The sequence below is a fragment of the Thunnus thynnus genome, chromosome 4, assembly GCF_963924715.1.
Source record: "Thunnus thynnus chromosome 4, fThuThy2.1, whole genome shotgun sequence".
NCBI classification, from domain to species: domain Eukaryota; kingdom Metazoa; phylum Chordata; class Actinopteri; order Scombriformes; family Scombridae; genus Thunnus; species Thunnus thynnus.
Window position 1 is genome coordinate 23,940,643 of NC_089520.1, and position 18,942 is coordinate 23,959,584.

The window sequence follows — 18,942 nt, forward strand, 5'->3', positions numbered from 1 at the left end:
ATAGCAGCCTAAATGACTTCTTTTCTTTATTCAGGCATGTTGTAAAAAGTTATGGACTGCAGGCAAGTATCTTTACGATCAGCAAGAGTGGAATTCATGACACAGAGGGCTAAAAGTCACTGCCAATATCTACTAGATCAATAAGTAAACTAGTAATCACCTCTAGCAACCACATTGTTCCTATAATATATGAGTATACAGTAGTTCACCTTTTCATAGGGTGTTTTTTAAGGTATCAAGTACCCTATCTTTAGAATTCAAAAACAACACAACCAATGTTAATTCTTTGTTTATTCCCCATTCTCACTCTTGCATCACTTCTTCATATTTCTCTTGAGAAGTTAACATTCAGATGTTTGTCCTCGCCGTACTCTGAAGAGTGGGAGTGATCACAGAGAACCCTGCTGTCACAGCTATCATCATCGAAACCCAGAAAGTGCCTATAACTCAAGACCTCGCAGACTAAAATAGCCCTGTTCATATCAGCATGCCTCACTCCTCCTCTGTTCCTGCTGCCTGCCTGGCAACTTCACAGCCTGTCTATGTAAGATGATGTAACATATTGTTCTGGATTGTGCAAGTGCTATTTTGTTGGAAGACTATAGAGGAGAGCAGTTAATCATCTCCTAATTAGGTCAGAGTCAGCTCGTTTAAATGCTGAATTGTGTGTGTGTGTGTGTGTGTGTATGAGTGGCATTAAGCGATAGACAGGGGCAGGCTTAACACTGCTGTTATCTCAGAATAAATGTTAATAGGACGTGGCCTCTTCTGGCTGCATTGCACACATGCACGCAATAGAATAGATTCATAGATTCTCTTTCACACACGTGGTGGCCCTCTCGCTGCCTTCACTAATGTCAGAAGTCAGCTTCATACGTGTCGTCATGGAAACCCAAAGGAGCTGCTATGGTATCTGAGAGTCCAAATTGCTTTAGTGTTTAATAGCAGGTGGCGGCTAAGGTGGAAATCGTTCTGGTCACTTTGGTGGCTAGATGCAGTATGCTATGTTTAGTTTTAAAAAACAAAAAAAAGCACAAAAGAATCTGGTGTGTGATTATTGGATATAGGTTAGAAGGAGCAAACACACCACAAACAAGAAATAATGTGAAATGACATGGCCTGTTCTGGTACATAATACAGCAGAAGTCATTAATTATCTTCCACATGAGCATAGAGGAGGTATTGTCTGATTTTAAATGTCATATTACTTCACAGACTATTAAGAGGTATAATTTTCTGTGTGTGTGCATGCGATGAAAGCTTACTGAACATAACCAAACGTAACCAAATCACTATGAACAAAGCTTACAGTTAAACATTTAAATATATCAGTCAATCTACAGTACCAATTTCCTCCACTGCGCTTTGCATGACCATTTAAAGCAATTGAAGTAAAAGGAAGTATCTCTAAATAAGGCAGCTGAAAAAGTAGCATGCAAAGTAATGCGCTTAGAGGAAGCAGTAAGAGGAAGTCCAGTCATATGTGTGAAAAGGTTTTGCCTGCATTAGAGTCTTAGCTCCTGGAGACAGTACGGTAAAAAACAAATACATAGTAGACTGAAACTCTATTTCTAGTACATCTTCAAATGGACACCATTCTCTTTCTCTAGAAATTGAGGATCCATTACCAGGCTTTTCTTTTAAACAGTGTTTCCAATAAAAATGATCTATCTCTTTATAAGAAATACAAAAGAATACAATGAGCTTTGTGAATGATAGGGTGACTTTTGTATATTCTGGCATGTTGGAATTTCTTTAGACATTTATAAAGTGATTGATTTGATTGAGCTTTTAAGAATTTAATAATAATTTATCAAGTAAAATGCCAATCATTTGCTGTTTACAGCGTCTATGATGTGAATATTTGCTCAATTTCATATTTATGTAATCAATATGCTGGTCATAAAAATAAGCAATGTTTGGCATTCTAGCCTTTGTTTATAGTTGGCTGTAGAGATAGAGGAAATACAGAGAAAGAGAGGAAATTACATCAACAAACGTTCACGGCTAGAATCAAACTGGGGAAGTTACAATTTCAGGCTATGGTATCCTTCAAAACCACTAAGCCACCAACACACCCCATAAAACACTACTTCTGTTTATGGACAAACTGATCGATAGATATTTAAAAGGATAGCAAAGGACATCACTGCTCTGTTTAATTAGTGATCTTTAGTGTGAAAACACCTGCAACAGCACAAGACCGTTTTGAGGAAACTGAAGCTGGTGAAACCTCTGACATACTGCTTGTTTGTAGCGTATCGCCTTGCTCACATGGAGATTCATGGAGATTGATGTTAATTCATGCACTGAGAATGGGCGATACTGAACATCAAAGTCGTTTAAACATCAAAGTCATTTCAAATCTATGAATGCATCAACCCTTGCTTGACGCTGGTTGTGTTTATTTGGGAAATCTACAGATAGCTGTACCTGGCAAGTACCAACATGCACCAAAATCTCCTTCGTAACATAACCCTGATGAAGACCTGTGTAGGTCGCAACACATTTTTCATTTTAAATACATATTGCTGTGTGAAATAAAGGCATTTTAATTTTGCACAAACACTACAATGTGCCATGAATCATTTTGAAGGAGATTTGGTTTTTACATTTTTGATTGAGACCATATCACCCACCCATGCAATGAGCCCTTCACAAGATTGAATAAGCGCAGTACACCTGAAGTATCCAAAGAGCACCTGTATGTGACCACCACAAAGACCCAGCAGCACTTCTACCCCATTGTCTTCATCTCCTTCATAACACTTGGATTTCACATCGGTGGCGCAAACATATGGATGTGTTTCATACATTAAGCCACTTCATATCACATTTCAAACAACACTGGATAGTCATTGGGGCTTTAGGGATAAGGACATTGTCAAAGATGAGTAAGGGGAGGGGGGGGCTGTTTTTCAATCAGACAAATGCTATAAACAACAGAATAAGGTTCAAGTTTAAGACACGCAGGGGCAGATAGGGGCAAGTTTTAAAAATGTGGGAGAGAAGAGGAGAGACAACATGCAGGTATTGTATGAGCATGTAGAGGGCCACAAACAGCCCCTTCATGTCCACTGATGACATGACTGTTGGTCAGTAGGTGAAGTTGTGCTGCTCAAAACCCAAGAAGCAACAGGACTGAAGAGGCTTGGGAGATGCACAGTACCATAACCACATTCCCTAAGTACTATGTGACATGCAACATTCACCCTTGTTTAAGGTATACACAGAGAGAGTTGCTGTACTCACTGGTTTCCCATTCCTGTGATGAGCAGTGGACAGAAGAAACACACACACATACATACACACGACCACAGTTAAACGTCACAAATCAAATGTATTTACGGTTCTTTAGCATGAACACTTGCATTAATACACTCACACACGCGCGCACAGAATCAAACATACAATGATGTAAAAAGTAAACAGATGTCTAAAGATTTAATTTAACCAAACTGAGCTCTTGAACAAATCTCTGGACAAATCCACTTGTTTCCCTCTAAGCTGTGTAGCTTGTGTCTAACACACTTACAACCTGATTCTCTTTGGTCTTCAAACATTTACAAATATTGATTTTGGCTCAGCGTTCTTATTATTTAATATCTCAGCAGACAATCTATGGCACAGCTCCAAGCTGTGAGGGATTCTGCTGCCAAGTTATGAATAAAGACTCAACACATGTCAAAGGACTGCATTCCTGTTGAAGCAGACTCACTTCACTCGAAGTCAAATTGTTTTTGAAAGGATTTGAGTGATTTTTTTCAGGGTACTTTTAATGCTTTTGGAGCTGCAGAAGGCAGGACCCTCCTGATCAGTCTGAAATCATGTTTCTAATTCTCTGCATTTTGCTATTGTTCATCTCAATGGCTGTATTGACTCTATAAATTTGGGGGATCTCAGGAATTAGATATGATTCCCATCAACCAGGGTGAAAGTCTCAAAGAAGGCAGAGCTATCGCAACAAAACATGGTTCACATTCACAAGATCCCAGGTCTCTGCAGGAGTGGACGAGTGCTTTTTCCTGCATGCCACCTGGGTGTCTCAATCACTGCTTTTGAGGGGAGAAGTGCAACCTGTTTAAAAGCATGAACACAGACAGCAGCGGTGCTAATCTACTCCGCTGTCTCTCAGCAGAGAACAACTGCTTACCATGGTGTCTACCTGCAAAACTGCATGCTTCCCTCTCCATCAAATATGCACCCATTGGCAGACTGGCAGGCACAGAGAGATTTACTGTCAACAGTCTGATTGGTCTGCTGGGCCACCGGTGTCAATGACGCACAACAAATCTCCTTTCAAAGTCATCTTATTAATTGATAAGAGGACCTCTGCTTGCAATATCCCAAAGAGAGAAGATGTAAGGAAGGTGCTTGAATGTGCACGTGAAAGTTGAGAGATAAGAAAGGGAGAAACAGAGAGTAAAAACTAAAAATACTCAAAGGAAGGAAAGCAGTGGCAGATTACACATCAAGTCATGTTTACTGAGAAAACTATTACACAATTTCTGCTTTAAAGGGGTTGAGAGCATCGCTTGAATGAGCTCTCATAGAGAAGAGGAAAACAACCATCTCTCCTGCATATTCCGTGTCAGTATCTGATCTGCGAAATTGCAGCTTCAGTTACATAGAGGTGCGTCTACATCTGCATAACCCGTCTGACAGCTGCTGTTAACTTCAGCAGGCGTCCCTGTCAAAGTAATTCAATCTTCCTCCAAGAGTTATAATAATAATGTTCCTTTAAGCTAAACAAAAAGTCGTCATAACACGGAGAAGAAATGGAAGTTGCTTGGAAAAGAGCTGTAAAAAAACAAACAAAAAACCCAAACCTGGCAGGAAACCAGGCGGCATCATCTATCTGGTCTTTGAAGGAGAGTCAGAAATAAAGTTTAAGTCATGACAGTATCGCAGCAGTGGTTCCTACCTGCAATTTAACTGCGCCGAAAGGTCCAGCGGCCGTGTCTGTCCAGTGTCCGTGTGTCTCTCCAACTCGGAGCGCTCTCACTGAATCTCTACTTGGCAGCCTCACCAGCAGCGCTGCTCCTGACGTCACCCCAGGGCTGCGCGGCCAACGGACCAATCACAGGCCGAGCTGCACCGCACAGGTAAACAGCTCTGCCGCTCTATTGGCTGCCTCTCTCTGCCACCCGTGACTTCTGCGGCGCACTTAAGATGAAATGTTTTAAAGGTGAATTGATGTGAGTGATGTCTTTTTGACGGAGTCGTCGTAATATAACCGTGGTGAGGATGATTATCATGCAGGTGTGACATTTGTTGAGATGGTAGCGTGTAATGACATTGTAATGCTGCTGTAACTGCCTACCAAACTCTGGACTACATCACTTTTTCAGGCTGTCAAGATTTCTTATTGAAAGAAGTTGCAGAGATCCGTTGCAAAGGTACATCTACACAGAAATTTGTAGAAACTTGTAAATGTTAGTTTGATCAAAGTGGTCAAACTTTATTCGATCATGAGTGGGTCTTCTTAACTACTTCATACATCACAGTAGCAGATACTTATTTAGGTAACAATTTCAGGCTTATTCTTTCATTCACTATATGTGGATGTGGTATATGTATAGTCCATTGGTAATTTACTATGTGTATGTGTTTTTGTCTTGATTATTCATGGCTTTTTGTGCTGTCTACTTTATAGGAAATGAGCTGTGTGTACATTGTTTTATGACAGAATAAGAACAAAAATAAAATCAAACCAATTTCATTCATTCATTCGTGACGTTGCCTCAAATGAAGCTTATAAGATAAAGGCCACACAATCGACTTCTCCGTTTAAATTACATGAGCCCGCCCGGTGCGCATCTTTATAATAGGTTACACTGACTTTGTGCAGTGTCAGCTTGTGGTGGTGTAGTGCTCCACCTAGTGGATTACACCACCCCCAACCAGTGACGGTCAGGCTCATCCCATCCTTAATGTACTATTCAGACATGGCAGGTGTACAGCAAGGACCTGCATGAAATTAAATTTATTGTAGTAACAGACACAGCCATATATATAACGCATCAATTCAGGTGAAGGCAAGGTAAATGCATTAAATGAGTTACTGCATTTTAAACTCTAAACATAAGATAATCATGCTGCTGATCGCTGAACTGTTTTACATCTTTTCACCTATTCACTTACCATTAACACTTGTTTACATTGTTTACATCTCTTTGCACCTTCATATTACTATTAATTGTCTCTTTTCAATATCAGTATCAATATTTGTTTATATATTTATTTGTATATTGTATTATATATGTGTATGTTATATATATTTTATATATATGTATGTACAGTATATATATTTATATATTTTCATCTTTTATCTCTTTTTCATCTTTATTACTATTTTTTTTATCTTTTATTATTTAATTATACCAGTATAAACTAATCTAGGAGTGCATTTCACTGCACATTGTATTGTATGCTTTGTGTATGTGACCAGTTAAGAACTTTGACTTTAAGTAGCCTACATCATTTGCATTAAAACGCTAAAATATTAGCATGTACCATTACCATTAAAAAAAATGTATGCACCAGTGTGTCTGTGACATTCAGTGTTTAGTCTATAGTGTCCCTTGTTTTTTTTCTTTTTTTGATCAATTTTCTATTGTATATCAGTATATCACACAAGTGTGAACATTATACATTTTACATGTTTTCTCCTCTCTTCCACTCCCCCCATAATGTCACATATGCACAAATCTTAAACTTTGTGAGATCTACTATGGAAAAGGTTAAAATTGTGTCATCATAAACAATTAACAGTCGTGATAACCAAACTCTCCCCCACCCCTTTACCCAAGAAGCGAGTTGGCCCACTGTTGCCGAGATAAATCATGTGGTGGTTGCCACCTCAAAGCTAACATTTTCTTGGCTGCAGTGAGGCCAGCCCATAGAAGGCGTCTCTGTTGCAAAGACAGATTCAGAGAAGAGTCGTCATTAAGCAGAAGCACTTTTGGTGATAATGGGATCTTAGTTTTAAGCATTTCACTTAAGATTAAAGATATTTGTTTCCAAAATCTAACAACATTAGGACAGTCCCAATATACATGTCTATATGTTCCCTGGACATTGAGAGGGCAAAAATCACAATTAGGAGATTCAGTGATCTTCATCAAGTGACGCCCTCTAGGGGTAAGGTACATTCTATGAGCAAACTTGTAATGTATCAGTTAGTGATTGGGATTCTTAGATGTATTGAACAGATTTGTCCACACTGTGTCCCAACAAATCACTTCATCATTTGCCCTCGTTAGGTCTCTATGCCATATGGCTTCTACTGGTAATGTCTTGTTGGTTTTGGAAATAAGTTTATATAGTTTAGAGACAATCCCTCGCGTGGGTCCAGGTGGGACTAACACATTGTGAAGTGGGTGCGTAAGAGGTGCAGACCCCCATGGGACACCGTAGGCCTTCATGGCTGACCTTAACTGCAGATAGAAAAAGTATGATGAACCAGGTAAGCCATATTGGGTTTTTAGATCATTAAAAGCTTGCAGGCCACTGTTATCGTATTGGTCTTTCAAAACGTTGATTCCCTTACTCTTCCAACTTGGAAATGAGACAGGTAAATTGCCGGTCAAGAGTAGAAAGTTGTTAAAAATCAGTGAGTGGTTATGCCATTTGAGATCTGCACGCATATATTTCATTACTGTATGGAAAGTTGTGAGAAGGTATGTAATTAGAGGGCCTAGATGCAATTTGGCTTTTTTCAATGGTATATAAGAATAAACCAGATCTTGCAATCTATGAGGCAGTGAGAGATTTTCTTCTATTGGTCTCCAAGAGACAGAGGCATTAGAATTAAACCAAATTGACAGGGGATGTAGCACATAGGACCAAAGGCACACCTTAAAATTTGGTAGGGCTAGCCCTCTCTGTGGTTTATCACGCTGCAAAGTTGCAAGTTTCAAACGTGGTCTTTTCCCTTTCCATATGAATTTGGAGATTAACTAATGAAGTTTCTCCCAGTATCCTACAGGGGGGCAAGGAGAATCATTGATGAGTAAAAATTCACACGGGGAAGTACATCTATTTTAACTATTGATATATGGGCTTGAAAAGAGAGTAGCAGTTTTGACCAACGTTCAAAGTCTGTCTCTATCCGATTACCTATACCTTTAAAATTTCTTATAGCAATTGAAGGCATGGAGGGAAAAATATCAACACCAAGATATTTGAAAGTCTTAACGACTGGTATGTGTGAAGGCAGGGGAACTTGGGATATAACTGAGTTTAAGTGCATTAATGATGATTTCGTCCAGTTAATTTTATATCCAGATATTGAGCTAAATGAAACAAAAGTAGTCAGCAGGTGTGCTATTGAGGAGCCAGAGTTACCTATATAAAGAAGGATATCGTCAGCATATAATGAAATTCGATGATCTGTATTACAAAACGTGATAGGATGGACCAGCGGATGTTGTCTGATGTTGAGGGCAACCTTGGCGGGTACCTCTACATATTTGGAATTGGGCGGAGCAGATATTGCCTGTGCAGACCATTGCTGAGGGACTTGCATATAAAACTTTGATCATGTTAATAAATTGTTTACCCAAATTAAATTTATCCAAGGTATTCCAAAGATATGCCCATTCCGACCAATCGAAGGCTTTTTCAGCATCCAGTGATAGAACCGAGCACGGAGAATCAAAACTGCTAGCTGAATGGATAATGTGCAATAGGTGACACATGTTGTCTGATACTTGACGAGTCTTAATAAAGCCAGTCTGATCATTATGAATTCATTTTGTGAGATTTACTTCTAGTCGGGTTGCGAGCACTTTGGCATATAATTTAACATCACTATTCATAAGAGAAAGGGGTCTATAATTACCGTATTGAGACAGGTCTTTATTTGGTTTTGGAAGTACAGAGATTATGGCCGTGTTGACGCATACATTGAATGCACCCTTATCAATTGCTGAATTAATCATTTCCAGCAGTGGTTTTCCCAATACATCCCAGAAGGCGAGGTATAACTCTGGCGGAATTCCATCCCATCCTGGTAACTTACCTTTCTTCATACTAACAAGAGCCATCCTTAACTCTTCTAAGGATATAGGGGCATTGAGCAACTCGGCTTCATCGTTTGATAGGGAGGGCAGATCTAACCCCTGAAAGAAACAGGTACATTTACCAGGGTCAAGTGGGATTTCAGACGCATACAGAGTGGAATAAAAGGTCTTGAATTCAGTATTAATGTCGCAGAGGTTGCTCAAAGTACCAGTAGGAGTTTTTATGGCCGCAATATTTGAGTATTTCTCATTATTTTTCAATCTCAAAGACAGACGGTGGCTAGGCCTGGCCCCATTAAAGTAGTATGTCATTCTTGTCCTATGCATCAAAAACTCTGCCCTGCGTCTTAACAGAGAATTCAACTCAGTTCTCGTTATGGTTATTCTTAGTTGTAGCGCCTCAGAGTATGAGGCCTGTTGTTGGGCCTCTAGTTAGGTGAGAGTAGTCTCCAGCTCAGTTATTTTCTTAATTCTGTTTTTGTTTAGATGAGAGGAATAAGTGATGGAGGAGTCTGATGCAGTCCTTAATCGCATCCCACACAAATCTGGGGTCATCTACAGAACCTAGATTTATATTTATAAAGATATTTAAATTCTCTCTAAGAAAGTACAAGAAGTCTTCATTCTTCAGGAGAGAAGTATTGAACCGCCACTGCGGCGCTCTGGTAGGCGTATCCTGAAGTGTGCTGCAACAAACGGGTGAAGCCAGTATATAATCTATTCTGGAGTAATTTCGATGTCTTGCTGAAAAAAGAGTGTACTGTTTAGATGTGGGATTGAGTTCAGTTTCAGGGACACACGTATGTTGTCTCTGCGAGACCTGTCCTCCATGTCCGCAATTTTCTCCTCCAGTCGGTCATGCTGTGCAGTTAACTTTTTAACAGATGCTGAAAGCCGGCTGTCCAACTCTGCCAAACGGTTCCCGTCTTTCTCCAAACAATCTATACACTCCGAAATGCCCGTGCGCATGGCCACCATCTCTCCCCGAAGTACAGCGACTTGAGCATCCACCAACTCCTGTGTCTTGCTTGTCAGCTACGCCACCACATCTTGTGCGAGTGTAGGGATAGCCTCATTCATAGCTTCTGCGACCGCTAGCTTAACAATGTTAGCTAGTTCCTCGTTGTCGGATGACGGTGCTGTAACCGGCCGTTTGCCGGCTGTCTTTAAAAAAAGTGAAATAAACACAGCGAAACCGAAAAAACAAAAAAAGAACAGCTTAAGGTATGCAAATAAAGTGAAAATTTGGGGGGACGCTGCGGAGCTGCAAAGGACGCATCATACAGCCCCCGCGACGGTCATGTGACTCCCCCTTGTTTTTTTTTTCTTGAAATTCCCATGCACTTTTTCTTGAGGCCTTTTTATGTCAGGCATTGCTGACATAGCAGAAAGAAAACATGTATAACTAATATAACTTTGCTAGATGTTATTAGTAATTTGTGATATTGGATTAAGTGATACTGAATTCATGCCATAAATATAGTATATTGTTTTCTTTTAATATATAGCCTATACTGCTTCTCGGGAATATAGAAAGGAGAAGGGAGAATGCTTCTCAGGTCTCTCAAAAACACAGACAAAGCTTTTAATCTTCTACACTGGTGAATGAAGAAGGTAAAAACGTTTCTAAGGAATTCAGTTGCTGTCAGAAAGTGACACGCCAATAATAATACAACATCTACTGGATTGTGGACACTTTAGTTGCCAGTCTTCCCAGAAAGTTGATGAATGAATGATGATGATGAATTAATGTGTGTCTCCGGACGCTAGATGGCGCTGAGCAGTAAACGGAGCCGTGTTTTGGGTCCAGTTGGACCCTCTCAGCCACCGTCGTCGGCTGAGCGCTGCCAGTTGCCTAGTGACGAAAAACTATCCTCTGCTGCTGATTTCCTGCGCTTTCAAAAAATCCCGTCGCTCCGCTGGTACTGATCTGGCACGAAGTTTTCCCAACAGATTTCATATGTTGTTTACGTCGTCTTCCCAAGCTGCAGTTATGGGTCGAAATAACGCCGTTAAACTCGCTGCGGATGTCGTGTAACGTTATGAAGAGTCTTGAAGAGTGATGAATAATTATATTTTCATCAGGGTCGTTGGGAAAGGGAGCTATGGGGAGGTGAACTTGGTGAAACACAAAAGCGACCGAAAACAGGTGAGAACCGAATAGCATGTATGGAGTTTACAGTCATCAACTGTTAAAATAAGCAATTTTTAATAATAAATGTTAATGGTTGAAACTGGACCCCTGCAAAGACCCCCCTAAGGTAACAGTTAGCGTAAAGTTAGCTAAAGTCGGCTAAAACGCTCTTCTACATTATAGTTGAGATTTATGGAGTGAACTAAATTATGTTAACGCATTCAGTACGTGGGTGTCTAACGTAACACTGGTTTTATTTAATGTTTGTTGTTGTTATTAATTACAGGGCAATGACACTTCAATTGACAACACAAAAAGTTATTCTGTCGACAGTAGTCCATAAAGAGTCCTTGAAGGGTTTGACAGAGGATGGGGAAGTATTTTAATAAAGAATTCTACCAGACATTATCAATCAGGGCCCGACCGATACTGGATTTTTGGGACAGATTATAATGAATATATGAATATATATACATACAAATATACATACATATATAAACACACATTTCTTGCAGTGATCCCTCAAATGTGGTTATCAAACACTTGTGACAGATATGTAATGGAGGCATGATATTTTACAGTTTAACAATAAACTCAGTGCACTGTAACAGTAAACGTCACTGGGAATTTAATAATTATAAACAACGATAAATTAAAAAATAGAACAAAAAAACATATATACATATATTAAACTTTAATTAAGAAAAATGATCAAATATACATAAAATGCTGCCTATATAATTAAAAAATTAAAAAAACTAAATATTGGTGCATATTGGACAACACATACTCCGATATCGATATTGGCCGATAATGTCGGCTGACTGATATATTGGTCATGTTGTATTATCAATGTAGCTCCATAACTTATAATGCTGATCATCATAATGCCAATTTTAGTATCCTCCACTGTCATTTCCCTCCTGAAGAGAAAGTGATGTAGCTTGAAACTCAACCATAAAACAAGAAAAATATTCTTCCTGTAACAGCTGTTAGTGGTCTAATTTATGCCTATTCATGTTGGGGTCACCAACATTGACTGGCAATGATCAACCAGTGTTAACTTTTGATGAAGTTAAATGCTTAAGTTAACTTGAACAGTCCAGTTCATTGCCAACTGAACTTCAGCTTCTCCATCTTTCTCCTTAGACATTTGATTGAGTTTTTGGGGTTCTGAATTTGTTTGTAGTAACAAATACTGTACTTGGTTCTTTTCTTTTTTTTTCCAGTATGTAATAAAGAAGCTAAATTTAATCACCTCCTCTAAACGGGAACGGCGAGCTGCCGAGCAGGAGGCGCAGCTTCTGTCCCAGCTGCGACATCCCAACATTGTGACATACAGGGAGTCTTGGGAAGGAGATGACTGCCAGCTGTACATTGTGATGGGTTTCTGTGAAGGCGGTGACCTCTATCACAGACTCAAACAGCAAAAGGGGGAACTCTTACCTGAGAGGCAGGTGGTGGAGTGGTTTGTCCAGATTGCCATGGCGCTCCAGGTATGTTGCTGAGATGAGAAGTCAAACATACAGTAATTCTTTTCTTGAATACAGCAAGTCTGAAGTCACTGCGTTGTTGTGATGTTGGTTTTCAGTACCTGCATGAGAGAAACATTCTTCACCGGGACCTTAAAACGCAGAATATCTTCCTGACAAAGACCAACATCATCAAAGTTGGGGACCTTGGCATTGCACGAGTACTGGAGAACCAGAATGATATGGCCAGCACACTTATAGGGACACCTTACTACATGAGCCCAGAGCTCTTCTCTAATAAACCTTATAACCACAAGGTATTTGGGATATCTGCTCTTATTGCGTGAAATTTATTTCTGGTCGGGAACTGCTTTACATTGGATGTATTCTTTTTTTTTTTCTAGTCAGATGTATGGGCCTTGGGTTGCTGCGTGTATGAAATGTCCACACTTAAGCACGCCTTCAATGCCAAGGATATGAACTCACTGGTCTATCGCATTGTAGAAGGAAAGGTGGGTTTAATATTTTTACATATGTGTGATTTATTTGGCAACTTTTCCAGGAAACACATGTATAATTCAGTTAGTCTTCTGAGTTTGATATTAGTTGGTCATTTTGTGAGAGAGTTCAGGGATATTTTTGAGCTCCAAGCACAGACTGAGGTTGAAAATAGTCTCATTCCTGTCCCAAGTAATAGATGTGGAAATGATGGGTGATGTGAGCCATCTTAATCAGGATTTTAATAATTGATTCTTTTAAGACAGCATGTTGTTTTTCTGAACCCTGATTATCTAGAAATATTATGGAAAAGTAGTTTCACAATGATTCACAACATTTTCTTCCGGTTTTCTCATCAGCTGCCGCAGATGCCCAGTAGGTATGACCCCCAGCTGGGAGATCTGATTAAGAGCATGCTGTGTAAGAGACCTGAGGACAGGCCGGACGTGAAACTTATCCTCCGGCAGCCCTACATCAAACGACAAATTGCGATGTTCCTTGAGGCCACCAAAGAGTAGGTGGCACTGGCTTTTTAACTTTGTCTTTTCATATAATTTACTTTCTCTGTATATTTCAACTGTAATAGCTTTCCACGGTAAGATTTTAATTTATATCCTCCTCTTTTGTCACTCCTCTGCCACAGTGAGGTGCTAGCATTAAATAGAATCATTAATCTTTTCTAAGAGGTTTGTGTTTGTTTTCGTTGGTCAGAAAAACTGCCAAGTCAAGAAAGAAAGCTGTGGGTGGCAGCGGTGATTCTAGAGCCAACAGTTCATCATCTGTGGCGTCACCTCAGCCAAAACCTGAGAGGCTGTCTCCAAGTCCACGACCTGAACCTCTCGCCAGGGTGAAACGGGTGAGAGTTAGTTCTAAAGTCTCTAGTTTGAGGGTGGTAAATGTTAAATATCACCATTATAATATGTTCAGATATTAACTCATAATGTTTCTCCATCTCTCAGTATTGAATTTATGTGTAGTCACCTAATGAAATGTATCCTGTTATTTTCTTTATTATATCTTAAAATTATACCTATAGTATATTTACTGTGAGTTTACGGTATGGTTTCTCCTTGTATTTTTTTCTTTACAAGTACAGTTCCATTTGAATAGTACCCTATCATCCTGTCAGTGGTGCTAGTTTCTGAAATAAAATGTCATACTAATAAAGTAGAAAGTATTTATTTGCTTCTTGGATGGGGCTGTGAAGACCCATTGTCAAGGCACTGGCCAAACTTGCACAATGTTGGTTATACTTGATACTAATGGGGGGGGGGGTGCTGTGCTTGGCAAATAGCCAACGATAGAGACTTAAGCTTACTTAATGTGATTAGGACCTTAGATGACATTTCTTGTTGCGATCTCAGTGACAGTACACTTACTTGGTCATAGTAAGCTGTAAAAGTATCATTTCTGTGGTAACAAACTTATCACTGATACATTTTCTTCACTATAGTACAGTGAAGCTGCAAGCTGTAGTTGGATTCAAGTAGCATTGTCTAAAAACCTTTCAGAGCCTCATATTTTGACACAGATTAAACAGAACATGTACAGTGTTCTTGCATCTTTATCTGTAGATTGATAACATACAGTACATGACAGTCCATAAAAAGATCCATGTTCCATGTGTGTTGATTTGTCTTGGTCATCCAGGTAGTAAAACGTCAAAAACAGTTCAGTGGAGTACTCTATGTTTATACAGTTGAAGTGGCTTCTTTGTGTTTATTCTGCTCTTTGATCCCCCTCCATCCTCAGAAGGAAGAGAAATCACAACAACATAAAGTCCGGAACGGTGCCGCAGACTGCAGTCCAGTCCAGACACCTCCACCACCCAAACCCTCTTCACCTGATGCCCTCAAAAGCAGCATCACATCCCTGGCGACCGTCAGCAACATTAATATTGATATCCAACCGCAAGAGGATGCAGACCAGATAAAGAGACAGGTACAGGGGCCCCAGTCAGCTGTGTCACAACACCGCGGAGGTAATGAACATGTGACTCAAAGTGTGTACAAAGACAGCAAGGGAAGAGGGAAACCGGATCCCTCTCCCCCTCCTTCCCCTGTTCAGCCCCCTCTGAAGTCCCTATCAGGTGCTGGCAGTAGGGGACGAGATGAGAGGAGGGCATCCAATGGGTTAATAGTCATTCAACCACAGGCCACGCCAAAACCTGGGGATACATTTTCTGTCTTAGGGGAGAAACAGATGTCAGATGTGGATGATAAAGATGACACCATAGAGTTACTTAAAGATGTTGACATGGAGAACCCAAAGCTAGAAGTGGAGAGAGAGAGGAGATCTGCACATAAACGCAACTTAGAAAACATTGGAAAGGTTTTGGAAGTGAATATGGACAATAAAAATGATACTGTGACGCTTCTCAAGGGAGCCCCAACACAACAGCATACCTCAGACATGCAAGTAAGTGCTCTTAGTAACAGAGATTGTTCTGTTGTTTTTCACCTGATGTTTTCTATTGTTTATGTGTGCTAATTCATGTGTTCATAGGAAAACTTTGAATCTACTGAAAAGCTGCTAGAACCATTCCCTCCAACACTGGTGAGAATTAAATTCTTGTACTAATTCTATTAACTCTTGCCAGAATAAAGCTGATAGGCTGACTGTGTAACACTGCTGACACCCAATGACACAGAGTTGAGGATGTTTTCTTGTACTGGGTGAAAATTTTTGCCACAGTAAGCCACAGTAATTGTGTCTGTTTAGACACCTGTTCAAGAAGAATCTCCTTCGCAAATCAGCAAGCCGGGTCTGACCACTCCATGCCGAGCTGCCCCACACTCCTCATCAGAGCCTCCCGTCCCACAGCAGCACAGAGAGAGAGACATCAGACGGACACATGAAGATCAGGATAAGGTAAAGTTAAGAGAAAGAAGGTAATGTTAGGCAGCTGAAACTTTAAAAAGTAAAAAGATTGTTGTTTGAATCAAAATATGAAAAATCTCGAAGCAGTTCAGCAATAGCATTATATTTTGTTATTTATGCTAATGGAACAACATGGGAAATGTAATGTAATTTCCAAGAAAATACATTTTCAGATTGTTTCAGTGAATCTAAAGTGCCGTTTTCTCAATTTGACTGATCAGATTGCATTCATGAATGGACACTAGATATTAATATTGTTTAAGCATCTTCTTTACTAACCAGTTTGTAATTTTACTGGCAGGCTACATATGACAAATGTGAACATTAAAATAACACAGCAATCAACAGTTAACTAGGTTAATTAAATTTATCTTGTTTTTCTTTTCTTTTCCTCAGTCTAAGGCAGCTGCTCCTCGACCTTTACCTCCACCTCCTGTTGAAAGCGTAGCTGTGGAGGGGAGGAAGAGAAACAGGAAGAGCACAGAGAACAAGAAAGCTAGTGTTGCTGCCACTTCCACATCAGCTAGTTCCTATAAGGACGGATTCTTAAGTCTGCCGCAGGTGAGATTACCCTTCCAGTCACATGCTGTGTACAGTCACATTACTGCACAACCATGTATATTTCTGAATATCCATTCTGCCTAAGACACAATTTTGTTTCATCACCAAGGTGGATCACCATTCTGCATTCGTAAACAACAAATTGTTATTAGTATTGTATCAATCACAGAAAATGTGGGTCAATTTTGATTTCAGGATCGTCCTCTGTCTGCTAGAGAGAGACGAAGACTGAGGCAGTCCCAAGAGAGTGTCGGCCAATCAGGTACTCGCTGCCTTTTCCAACTGAAACCAGAACATTTTAGTTGGACCGATAACCAAAAAATATTCTACATTGTTAAAGTGTAAATATCTATAAAAATAAAAAAAGAATGGCTGGTATTTGATTTTTTTTCCTCGATTGTTACTTCTATTCTTTCCCCAGGTGTTAATGCTGCAAGAAGGGCATCTGATGATGTCACTTCCACCAAGGCTGAGCACTACAATGCCCCAGTTACCAGATCTGTTTCAGACTCTATCACTGAGACCAACAGTAAGGTACAGACACTCCACTCCATTCAATTATACTTTATGTAGTTGTGAAAATGAAACTGCACTTTTTAAATATCTATGGGTAAAAAACAAAAAAGCTGGATGAGCCTTGTGAGGGTAAGCTGATAGTTATAGTTCATTGACAGCTTAAATGGGCGTTTCTGTCACAACAGTGGTGTGTGTTTAATTGTAGCAGGATAAATTGTTGGAGCGAAGGTCCGATGAAGATGAGTGCAGCTCATCCACAAGTTCCACAGAGCGTTCAGAGGGAGACTGCAGAGAAAGGTGAGAGTGTACAAGACAGTAGAAAAACTATAAAACTATCACACCTCACAATTCTTCATCTCAAACGTCTTTTCACACAGATTTGCCGTTTCACATTGTCTGTGTAAATCTGCTGTATAATCCATGATTTACGGGCTCTCTGCAGGAAGACTGAATCCAGCGACATGCAGGATTTAGTCCACATGATGACCCAAACTTTGAGAATGGATTGTGGAGCCGGTGTGAACGAGGTGGACAAAGGAGGATTAGGTTCTACTGCGTTGCCAGAGTTTAAACTGAACAGGAAGTACAGGGACACCCTGGTGCTTCATGGGAAGGCTCGAGAGGAGATAGAGAACTTGTCACTCGGTGAAATACCAATAGGTTGGATATTTTGACCAAACTCTGTTGCCATCAGTCAGTCAGCCGTTGTGGTGCGTTCTTGTGTTTAACCAGTTTGTTCCTCTGAAAGGCTCCACGTCTGGTCCAGCCAAGATAAGGAGAGCCATAGAACACCTGAGAACAGATGTGGTCAAAGGTCTGGGGGTCAAGCTGCTAGACAGAGTCTTGGAAATCATGGAGGAGGAGGATGACAACAAACGAGAAGTATGCTTTTAAAAAGGAGTAAAACATGAACTTAAGTTTATGTGACAGTTCAGACACAAAGTATTTGTTCAAAAAAAAAAGAGCCCCACTGAGAAGTTAGATTGACCTCTTAGTTCAGAATGCTGAATTAATTTTAATAAATTATATGATTTCCTTTGTTTTCTATGTAATCTCAGTTTGCTTCCTTTCTTCTCGCTGCAGCTGTGCCTTCGTGACCAGATGGGGGATGAGAAGTATCAAGCTTATGCTGTGATGGTGAGGCAGCTGAAATTCTTTGAGGAGATCGCCTTCAAGGTGTAGAAAAGAACACTATACACAAGGAAGCATTTACTGATGTTACTGGTGAGAACTTGCTCAGAAGAAAAAAGCATCATGACAGATCTCGCATGACAGGAAACTTTGGAGAAATATTTCAGCTTTTCATGCAGAAACTGAAATGAGAAAATTTCCACTTAATTCCTCCTGCTTACATCCAGATTCTCATTCAAACTTATAGGTTTTGTCAAGTTTTTGCATGTGACACCATCTGCTGTCCTTGTGCAGGCAATCTTATATAAATGACTTTAAGTTGTTGTTTTTTTTATATTATTCTAATACAAACACAGAATGTTATTAATACTGCAGTTTTCAGGATGCCTATGCAAACATTTTCATTCATGTTAAAGCCTTCACTATCTTTCTACTTGCTGTAGTGGAGTGTAGTGGTTTATTTAAGACAGCTAGAAATTTAATAATTGTTTTACGTAGGCTGTATTGTTGAAGACACTTGATTTCATTGTTCTGCTCTATTGTATTTTCTTAAACACAAAATAATGTTATGCAGATATTAACATTGTAATTATTTCTAATAAATTCTAGACATTTTGTATTGATTTATACCTTTGTTCCACCATGTTGAGAGCTACAATAAAACATGTTTTGTAAATAAGTCATGTTTATATGTGCCATTGTGCAGATAACACAGATTCACTCT

At 39.7% G+C, this 18,942-nt stretch overlaps 2 protein-coding genes across 4 annotated transcripts in view; one reads left to right on the forward strand and one right to left on the reverse strand.

Annotated features, from left to right (window-relative positions):
* Nucleotides 1-5,239, reverse strand: part of camk1b (calcium/calmodulin-dependent protein kinase Ib) — a 34,441-nt gene extending 29,202 nt beyond the window's left edge. Inside the window, exons 1-2 of one of the 2 annotated variants that reach the window (XM_067587769.1) lie at nt 4,925-5,239; nt 3,253-3,265 (exon numbers count right to left, since the gene is read on the reverse strand). In XM_067587769.1, the coding sequence (XP_067443870.1) occupies nt 3,253-3,263 (11 nt within the window). In that variant the 5' untranslated portion in view covers nt 3,264-3,265; nt 4,925-5,239. The remainder of the gene's footprint in view (nt 1-3,252; nt 3,266-4,924) is intronic. The other variant, XM_067587770.1, reaches the window with a different exon arrangement.
* Nucleotides 5,240-10,862: 5,623 nt separating this feature from the next.
* Nucleotides 10,863-18,897, forward strand: nek4 (NIMA-related kinase 4). 2 transcript variants are annotated; one of them, XM_067587767.1, is made up of 16 exons: nt 10,863-11,175; nt 12,390-12,656; nt 12,752-12,949; nt 13,037-13,144; nt 13,490-13,644; nt 13,842-13,986; nt 14,883-15,548; nt 15,636-15,686; nt 15,852-16,001; nt 16,407-16,571; nt 16,767-16,833; nt 16,993-17,105; nt 17,296-17,384; nt 17,530-17,747; nt 17,836-17,969; nt 18,171-18,897. In XM_067587767.1, exons 1-16 carry the CDS (start codon nt 11,089-11,091, stop codon nt 18,267-18,269), a joined length of 2,712 nt encoding a protein of 903 aa, XP_067443868.1. In that variant the 5' UTR covers nt 10,863-11,088; the 3' UTR covers nt 18,270-18,897. The 2 variants fall into 2 exon arrangements, with proteins under 2 accessions (XP_067443868.1, XP_067443867.1); XM_067587766.1 differs by having other exon boundaries at nt 10,864-11,175; nt 17,293-17,384.
* The last annotated feature ends 45 nt before the right edge of the window (nt 18,898-18,942 follow it).